This window comes from Pteropus alecto, unplaced genomic scaffold (assembly GCF_000325575.1).
Source record: "Pteropus alecto unplaced genomic scaffold, ASM32557v1 scaffold194, whole genome shotgun sequence".
NCBI lineage: Eukaryota > Metazoa > Chordata > Mammalia > Chiroptera > Pteropodidae > Pteropus > Pteropus alecto.
The window spans coordinates 136293-145442 of record NW_006436281.1 but is presented as its reverse complement, the minus strand read 5'-3'; the positions used below and the strand labels follow the sequence as shown (position 1 = coordinate 145442).

The 9150-nt window shown below is 54.9% G+C and overlaps 3 protein-coding genes across 5 annotated transcripts in view; 2 read left to right on the top strand and 1 right to left on the bottom strand.

The window, feature by feature from the left end:
• The window catches only part of ZNF428 (zinc finger protein 428), a 17847-nt gene extending 12130 nt beyond the window's left edge, over positions 1-5717 (top strand). Inside the window, exon 4 of one of the 2 annotated variants that reach the window (XR_003046264.1) lies at positions 5494-5717. The gene's annotated coding sequence lies outside the window, so the exon portion shown is untranslated. Of the gene's footprint in view, positions 1-2413; positions 2572-5493 lie in introns of those variants that run through there. The other variant, XR_003046265.1, reaches the window with a different exon arrangement.
• Positions 2500-5498, bottom strand: ZNF576 (zinc finger protein 576). Of its 2 annotated transcripts, XM_006911771.3 has the most exons (3): positions 5195-5498; positions 4846-4946; positions 2500-3227 (listed from the first exon to the last, which is right to left on the bottom strand). In XM_006911771.3, the coding sequence occupies exons 2-3, from the start codon at positions 4928-4930 to the stop codon at positions 2800-2802; spliced, it is 513 nt and encodes a 170-aa protein (XP_006911833.1). In that variant the 5' UTR covers positions 4931-4946; positions 5195-5498; the 3' UTR covers positions 2500-2799. The 2 variants fall into 2 exon arrangements, with proteins under 2 accessions (XP_006911833.1, XP_024902463.1); XM_025046695.1 differs by lacking the exon at positions 5195-5498 and having other exon boundaries at positions 2500-3171; positions 4846-4975.
• A 106-nt stretch (positions 5718-5823) lies between the features above and the next one.
• IRGQ (immunity related GTPase Q) overlaps positions 5824-9150 on the top strand; it is a 7030-nt gene continuing 3703 nt past the window's right edge. The window contains exons 1-3 of the mRNA XM_025046702.1: positions 5824-5960; positions 6380-6911; positions 8150-9146. Of these exons, the coding sequence (XP_024902470.1) occupies positions 6382-6911; positions 8150-9146 (1527 nt within the window). The 5' untranslated portion in view covers positions 5824-5960; positions 6380-6381. The remainder of the gene's footprint in view (positions 5961-6379; positions 6912-8149; positions 9147-9150) is intronic.

Here is a 9150-nt window from a genome sequence, read left to right as displayed (position 1 = left end):
AAGAAATTAAATCAGGGTAAGAGTTGGAAGTGCTACTTTAGCCCAGCAGGTTGAGCAGGACCTCTCTGGGCAGCCGGAATAGCAAGTGCAAAGGCCCTGAGGCAGAAGCCAGCCTGGCGTGTGTGGCTGGAGTACAGCGAAGGAGACAGAGCAAGGAGAGTTGAGATTGCTTAGTGGGTTGGGGCCCAGTCATTGTTGGGTTTTGTGGGCCTGGGTGAGTCTCTGGGTGTTATTTATGGGATTCCATTGGAGGGGTTTTTTCTTTCTTCCCTGATGTAACTCAGTTCTGGGAATTTTATTAGAACTACTGAAAAGAGAATCTCTTTTGTCCCACCGGTTTCAAGGGACTGAGTCTGAGTCTGTCAGGACCTTTCTGTCCGGCAGGAGGGGAAGGCCATGGCGGGACAGACCCAGGTGGAGGTATGCTTGGGTCCATTGGAGGGTTTTAAATGAGCGACACAAGCTGATTTACGTACACACAGGGGGTGGTCTGTGATGGAGACTGGAGGGGAGCAATTAGAGTGGGGAGAGAAGTAGACTCAAAGAATTTAGAAGTAGAACGCACAGTTTTACTAATGTGGCAGTTGTGGTGGAGGTAGGGGGCTGCAGGAGTCGAGATGACCCATTTTAAGTTTGCAACTCACATCTGTCGTCCAAGTGGCTGTATCTCATGTTGAGGGAAGTTTGGGATTTGGGCTAACGATAAAGATTTGGGAGTCACCAGTGATGCTATTTAAAGTTTGGGGATCCGACATCTGGAGAGTAGAGACCGCAGGAAGCCAAGGGCATGCTTGAGCAGGCAGCTGTCTATCAGGAGAGCATGTGGGGTCGGGTCCTTAGGTTTGGGTTTGGGGTAGCCACTGAGCGGGGTGGTCGGAAGCTTCTGGGCTTTCACCAGGCGCCAGAGGAAATACTTAGCTTTGGTGAAGTTGGTATCTCAGAAAAAAGTGATGGCCAACTGACTCCAAATCAGTTTCCCCATAAGTCATTCCAGCAGAAATCCAGGCTAGCTGGCCCTGCCCCAAATCCTGAACACGTTTGTTTCTAGGCTCAGAGTAGGTGGTATGTCTGTCAGTTAGAGAAGAGGTCAGCAAACTTTTACTGTAAAGGGTTAGATGGTAACTATTTTAGGCCTTGTGGGCCACGTGATCTCTGTTGCAACTACTTAAATCTGTTCTTTGTGAAAACAGCCATGGATAATATGTACATGAATGAGTATGATTGCGTTCTGATAAAACCTTATTTGTAAAACCAGGAGGCAGGCTGGATTTGGTTGGAGTTTGCAAACTAATGCCTCAGGCTATAAACTATACTGCATGTGACAGACCCAAACTATTGGTGGCTTAAATGGGACAGAGGTTTATTTCTCTCTTACAAGACTATAGGGAAGTGGTGGATGTCCTAGGGCTGGGATGATGGCTCTGCTCCATGAAGTTGACCAGGGACCGGGACTCCTGCTGTCTCGTTGCTCTGCCATCCCACGTGTTGCTCTCGTGGTTCAAGATGCCTAGATACCGTGTCCACACTCCAGGCAGGGAGGTAGAGTAAGGGCACATCCCTTTCTGAAGCTTGAGGGCTCTACCCAGAAATGTAGCCTGAACCCCATCACGGGGCCACATGTAGCTGCAAGGGAATCTGGGAAATGTAGTCTTTGTGGCCACCATATGCCTAGCTAAAAATTGGGGAGACAGCTGTCAGTCTCTACTACATCCATCCCTACTGTAGGCTTTAAAAACACCCCTCAATTCAAATGAGTCTATCTATGATTATGTATGTAGGGCATCGCCACTGTCTCTAGGGCCAAGGTAGGTAATGTAAGGCAGGAAAGCTGGCCCTGTGGGACTCAGTCCCGGGTTGGACCTTTAAGAGCTGAAAATTGGATCTTAATGGGAGATCTTCCAGTGTTGGCCAAATGCAACAGGAAACAGAAGGTATCTCTGTTTGATTCCAAACCAGTTTCCTCACAGGGCCAGTCTGGCTCAGCCCTGAGCTCCCCCCGACTCCTCACTCCCTTCCTGTGTTCTCTGGGAATTGCTGATAAAAAGCCAGAGTTTCTTGTTTAGATACCTTAATGTAGACCTTTTCTGTTTTTAGATACTATTTCTGTTTATTCGCGCGATCTCACTTACACATATAAAAAATCTTTCATGATCAGAATGGTACATAAAATTATTAAAATGGGCAATAAATTATTGGGGGAGGGGGAAGCCATCCAATGCCATGGCCCTTCCTTGAGTGGGAAAGGCTGGCAGGGGATAGGGGGAGACAAGAACTTGAATTACAACCCCCCATGTAACTCAGTACAGTTCCAACTTTGCTGCCCTATCCCTAAAGGCCCAAGTTGCTCCACGTCTGTGACCCGTCTGGTGGCATTACAGGCCAGCAACACCTCTCCTTCCCTGTCCCCATTCAGGCACAAGTCCAGGGCAATTTGTTTCTACAGTCCAGCATCCATCTGGGAAGAATTAAAGGTGATTACACAATCTGCAGCTACTTGTGATGTCGAACTGTTTAACTGGGAATGAGAGAGATGCAAATAACAATTTTCCCTCTTTCTTGTTCATTTTTTTTTTTTAAACAAATAAGAATGTCACTATTGTCTGATTTTACTGTTTCCCTGAAGGTCCTTGTGTCCTCCAAGGACTGAAACCCTAGAATAAGCATCTTCTGGATCTTATTTATCAGGAGCCCTTTGCCTTTCCGGGGAGGGAAGCAAATCCCTCAAAGGGCCCATCCCGTATCAGGTGGGTCGCACCAGCAACTGGGCCCTGATTGCCCCGGGGAGGACTGAAGCTGCACTCAGAGCTCCCCCCGCGCATGCTGGATGTAGTGTTGATGCAGCCCAGCTTCCTGGGCAAAGTCCTGACCACACTCAGTGCAGGCGAAGGGGCCTGGAGGGGTGCAGGCGTCATGCATCTGGCGGTGCTGCCTCAGAGAAGCGGCCTGCCCAAAGGTCTTGCCACAGTCAGGACAGGGAAAGGTGGGCTGGCCAGTGCCGGGTGCAGCTGGTGGGGAGGGCCTGGCGGCGGGACCGTGGCCACGCTGGTGGGCAATCAGGGTCTTGGAGGAGAGGAAGGCGCGGGCGCAGGTGAAGCAGATGAAGAGGGCCCCCTGCAGCTTCTGGGCCACGAAGTCCGCTGGGTGCTCCCGCTTCATGTGACGCTCCTGGAACTTGGAATTGGCGAAGGTGATGAGGCAGCGGGTGCATTGCAGGGCCCCCAGATGGCCTGAGGGACGTGGGGAGAAGTCGGGGGAGGCCAGCGGCAGTCTCCAGGACCTCTCCCAAGCCCCAGAGTCATGCCAGCAATTAACATTCGGGCTTACTATGTGCCGGGCTGTACACCAGGGTTGGACAGTGGTACTGGCAGATTATTACTGGACCTGTTTTATGGATGAGCAGACTGAGGCTCAAAAAAGGTTAGGCAACTTGCCCACAGTCATGAGGCTAGGAAATGAAAAGGAGTCAGGACTGGAACCCAGGAGTCTGTGCTTCCGGGAGAGCTGTGTGATTGAAACAGCCTCTGGAGCCAGACTGCCTGGGACCGAATCCCGGCTCTCCTTGCTAGGCAGGTGCAACAGTTTCCTTATCTGGAAAATGGGGGGCTTAGAACCATATCAGTATGTACTTCATAGGGTTGTTGTAGGGAATAAACAAGCGAATTTAAATAAGTGCTTAGAACAGTCCCACACAATGGTTTGCAGTTACTACTACTGAGAAAGAGAAAAGCAGCTCCACGGCCAGCAGCCGGCTGGGGAATCGGTCAGCTTTGACATTCTTTTGAACATAAATAATGTCACAGAACATCTTCAGACAAGGCCACGCTGTGACTGACATGAATCAGGACAAGACCATGCCATAGTAGTAGCTTCTGAACACAGACAAAAGGTGAACGTTGTCTGAGCCACAAAAATGAGCAAACACCCTCCAGTCCTAATAGGAGTGGCTTCTGCTGCTTTACCAATCACAGCTTGTGCCTTGCTTTGTTCCTCTGCCTTCTAGATAAGATTTTTAAAGACAGCCAACCATATAATTCCCCCAGCTTCCTGGCACCATCCAGTCCAGAGCAAAACCTCTCTTCTTTGAACCCTCTCCAAAGCCACCTACCAAAAGCGCTAGTCCTTGATCAGTCTTTTATAATGCTCTATTACAGAGATGCCCCACAATGCCCCCATGGTGTGTGTGCTTCCTCAGTGCTGTGAGCAATAAACCCAGCTGTTCCCCTGTAGGTGTGAGGGGGGTCTTTGGCTGGAGAGCATGGACACTGGCTCAATTTACAAATGTTTAGATTCTCTTTGCCTTAGCTCCCTCATCTTAAAGTAGCAATAACCAGTTTCAAAGGGTCTCTTAGGAGGACTGAAAGAGATAATGAGTGTTAATGGCCTAGCACAAAGTAAACATTCAATAGAAGCTGTTGCTATTATTATGTCAAACTGGCCACCTTCAATTAGCCTCAAGCTTTGCTCTTTTCTGCCGCTAATCCCCAAAACTCCCGTGAGGTGAGTAGTAGCAACCCCTTTGACAGACAGAAACCAAGGCCCAAGTCGCACTGAAAGTCTGAGGCAGAGTTGGGACTGAAACCTTGGGGCTCTTCTCGCCATCTCTGATCTTTCCCAGCCACATCTCCCGCCCCAATGCTCTGGATGCTACTTTGTCCCTCTGATCTGCATCCCATTCACACTTATGTGGATAGAGCAGGGTGGGTGCGTCTGAGTGTAATAAGGGTGAGGATGGGGAGTGCCAGTTCCTGGTAGGACAGCTCCCCAACAGGCACGTCCCTGCATCGACACTATAGAAAGCCGTTTAGCCCATCTCCTGCACCGCATCCTCTGGCCAGTAGTACTCACAGATGTTGCCTCTGTTACTGCGGGTGCTCCTCTCGTTGGATGAATCCTGCTGCTCCATGGTCTCTCGGGAGGCTGGGTCCTCCATGGTGACTGGGACCCCTCTGGAGTACGCATGACAGAATAGTAAGTAAGATGAAGTCGCTCATCTGTCGCCAGCCTTAGAGAGCCCACTAATCCTCTGACCTTTGAAAGAGAGGCTCTCCTTGCCCGCCTTTTACCCGCCCCCACCCCACCCCACTGAGATACCATCTCCTTGAACTCTAACCTGATGGAGCTCTTACTAGAGGAGCTTTAACCCGTCCAAAAGATTTGATTCCTCAGTTCGTGACTTGCCTTAGAGCCATCTTACCTGTGTGAGATCTAAGACCTACATCAAAACTAGCTCCCAGAAGTCAGAGCGTGGAACCCTTGATCTTTGACACCATCCTCATCCTTTTCCCCCCACGTGTCCTGAGGCAGGTAGTGGTACCCAACGCTTTAGCCTGCCTCTTCCCGGGAGACATCCTTCTCTGACATCCTGTCACTCTTGTTTGACCCAAATCCCCTGCCTCCCACGCGCGATTTCAGCCGCTGTGTCCCGATGCCTCAAGCATTGCCCTCGGCTCCCTCCTCCTCAGGCGGGTAACCCAGGCCTCCGCTTTTCTCCAGACAGCAGAGGGCTGCCTTTCGTCGCGCCTGTCAGTTGCTGGCCACAGCGCCGCCGCGCGGAGAGAAGCGGGGTAGGGCCACGGAGTCTCAAGGTCCGGGTGGTCTCCACGCCCTTTCGCCTGATGAGCCTCTCGAAGCCGGGATCTCGGATTGCCATCCGGCAGTGATGCAGTCGCCTACTCGGGCCTCAAAAAAAAAAAAAAAACAACCGATGAGGTCCTTCTCTGCACTGGGGTGCGTTATGATGACGTTACGAGCCACCCGTGCCGTACAGACCGAAGCTTATTGCGCGTGTGCTAGATGCTCCTGGTGCGCAGGCTCTCTGGCTCCCTCATTGTTCCCGGCCCTGCGGCGGCAGCAGTTGGTTAGTGAGCGCATTCTGGCCGTTCTGCGCAGGCGCTGCAAAGGGCTGTGTCCCCGAGATCACGCTTCCCAGACACACCCCCTCCTAAAAGGAGTGACGTCAGGTTAGAGCCCCCCCGAACCTGTCTGAACGTCCCCAAATCCCAGCGCTCCAGCCCCTTCGGGCTCCGTCCGCCTGACCTAGGGGCGGGGCTTCTCAGCAGCTGACCCACCGCCAACAACTGCGCGATCGCGTGTGCCGGCTGTTCGCACGGTTGGTGATTTGGAAGGGAGGCGTGGGGGATAAAAACATCTGTGTCCCTGAGGGAGGACGGGGCTGGAGACTAGATTGCTCAGTGTTTGAAGAAGAAAGGGAAACTCATCCAGAGTGAGGGTCGGACAAGACTCCGGCTCCCTGGGGAATAGGGTCTGGGCGCCGGATTTCTAGGTGGAGGACTGAAGTCTGGGACCAGAGTGAGATGATTAGGAAAGAAAAAGGCTGGGTGCTCCCTGACCCGGGTCTTCCCCACTTCTTGCTTTCCAGCTATGCTTCCTCCGCGGGGTGACGTGACCGCCTTGTTCCTGGGGCCTCCGGGCTCAGGGAAGTCCGCGCTCATCGCAGAGCTGTGCGACAGGGGTGTGGAGATGGTAGAGATCCCCGATGGACGGTCAGACCCCGGGATCCCCAGCCTGCGAGCTGCGGGCCCAGGCCTCTTTCTGGGCGAGCTGAGCTGCCCACCCGCAGCGCCGGGGCCATGGGCGGCGGAGGCCAACGTGCTGGTATTGGTGCTGCCAGGCCCGGAGGGGAACAGCGAGCCCTTGGCTCCAGCGCTGGGGGAGGCAGCGCGGGCCGCCCTGGCCCGAGGGACCCCACTGCTGGCTGTGCTGAACCTCCGTCCTGGAGATCCACGGAATGAAGCCCAGGCCCGGGATCAGACAGCGGCCCTGCTGGACAGCGCGGGCTTGGGAGCCGCACCCCTCTTCGTGCTGCCGGCTGACTGCAGCAGCAGTGACAGCTGCGAGGAGCTGGAGCGCCTGCGGGGGGCGCTGCGGAGCCAAGCGGACGCGCTGCAGAGGTGAGCGCGGCGTTTCAGAATGGGTAGGGGAGGCCTGATTTTTCAATCAAGACCGTACTCTCCTGAGGTGCTCTTTGAGGTCCGCGAGACCCCGCCTCTAGCGAGTTTGGGGCTCCCCTTAAAGAGATATCTGCTGGAGGCCCTGCTCCCGCATCCAAGTCCCGCCCTTAAGTGCAGATTTTGAGGTCAACGAGGCTCCACCAGAGCAAGTCCTCGTGTCTGACCCTTTTCTGTCACCTAGGTCCCGCCCTAGCCAAGGGCCAGCTGGAGGTCCAGACCTGTCATCCAGGTCCAGCCTCCTCCTAGCGCTCTGAGGTCTCAAGCACCACTCACTAACGAATTCCAGGAGAGGCCAGGACCTGTCACCCAAAGACTGCCCTCAGGCAAAAGTTTGAAGGAAAGGTCTCGGCCCTCACAAGCTTGTGACCTTCACGGAGATTTTACACGGAGACTCCCACCCTCGAGTCTCTCGTCCTCTCCATCAGCTTGGTTCTCCAGCCACCGCAGTCACCCTCAAGGCAAACCCTCAGTGAGCTTTGTTATTTCTGCGTGCCCTCCTCCACGTCCTTACTCTAACCCCCTTTCTTTTCTGTGCCCACTTGCTGGCTACCTCCTGAATTTTCTCCCCAACCCCTAGCTGCCTCATTTCATGGACCTCAAAATGAGGCTGGGAGAGGGGGACAGCCTCTTCTCCGGGCCCTCTGTTCCTCTTTTCTTTAGCCACACCCCCTTGGTGAGAACTAATAGATGAGGCTTCTCCCCTTTGCTCCCCTCCTTACACCCAGCCTCAGAGCGCACTTGGTGGCTTGGCCCATGTGCAATCGTGAATAGTGCTAGACTTTCATTTAGTCCACAGTACGGTTGAGATTATGATTTTGCTCGAAGCCCCACTCTGTTTTGCCGCGCCCAGCATAGCTTTTTCTTAACCTTGCAAGTTCCTTGTTAAAGCCTTGCTCCCAAATACTCCGTCCTGGGGATACTTAGCGGGGGTCTCGATTTTAGGTTGACCTCAGTCAAGCCACCTCATCCCTGCTTTAAGCCCCTCCGTTTTCTTCATAGCCCTGATATCTATTTGCTGGGCCCTTAGTCGCCCCTCCCTCTTCCTGCTCACACCTCACTTGGGGTTTATTCAGAAAGCTCCACCCTTGTCTTTATAGCGCCGACCTGTACCCATAGCCCAGTTCTCCAGCGTTTAGCCCCTCTTCTGCCCTTCACCCCATCCCTTCCTGTCCCCACAGGCTCCTGCCACCAGCTCAAGATGGCTTCGAGGTGCTGGGCGCAGCAGAGCTGGAGGCTGTGCGTGAAGCCTTCGAGACCGGTGGCCTGGAGGCAGCGCTGTCGTGGGTTCGCGCCAGCCTGGAGCGACTGGGCAGTGCGCGGCTGGACCTGGCCATTGCAGGCACAGCTGACATGGGCCGTGTGCTGGATGTGCTGCTCGGGTTGGATCCCGGGGACCCAGGTGCCGCGCCTGCTTCAGAGCCCGTGGCGCCCACGCCATACCCGGCCCCAGAGCGCCCTAATGTGATGTTCTGGACTGTGCCTCTTGGCTCTGTGGGCACTGCTGCCGCCTCCCACCCTACCCACTACGACGCCCTCATCCTCGTCACCCCTGGAGCCCCCACTGAGAATAACTGGGCCCAGGTCCGGCCCTTGGTGCTACCAGATGCGCCGCTGGTCTGCGTGCGAACAGACGGAGAGGGCGAGGATCCCGAGCCTCTGGAAGAAGAAAAGGCGGAGAAGCCCAGCAGCGAGAATTTAGAGAACGCAGGCAGAGGGGCGTCGGAGGATTCGCGCAGCGAGGGAAGGGAGAAACATAGCTCTGGATCGCAAAAAGTAGGCAGTGAGGAAAGTTCAGGAAAAGCAGGCAGTGAGAGTTTGCAGCAGGTTGGTGGCTTGAAGCAGTCGAGCAGCGGGGACTCAGAGCGTGCAGCCGCCTTGAGCCCGGAGGATGAGACTTGGGAGGTGCTGGAGGAGGCGCCACCGCCCGTGTTCCCCCTGAGGCCGGGCGGACTCCCTGGGCTTTGCGAGTGGCTGCGGCGCGTGCTTCCCCCAGCCCAGGCCGGGGCGCTGCTGCTGGCGCTGCCACCCGCGTCTCCGCAAGCGGCCCGAACCAAGGCTGCAGCGCTGCGGGCTGGGGCGTGGCGGCCGGCTCTGCTGGCTAGCCTGGCGGCAGCGGCAGCACCAGTACCCGGGCTCGGCTGGGCCTGCGACGTGGCGCTTCTGCGCGGTCAGCTAGCGG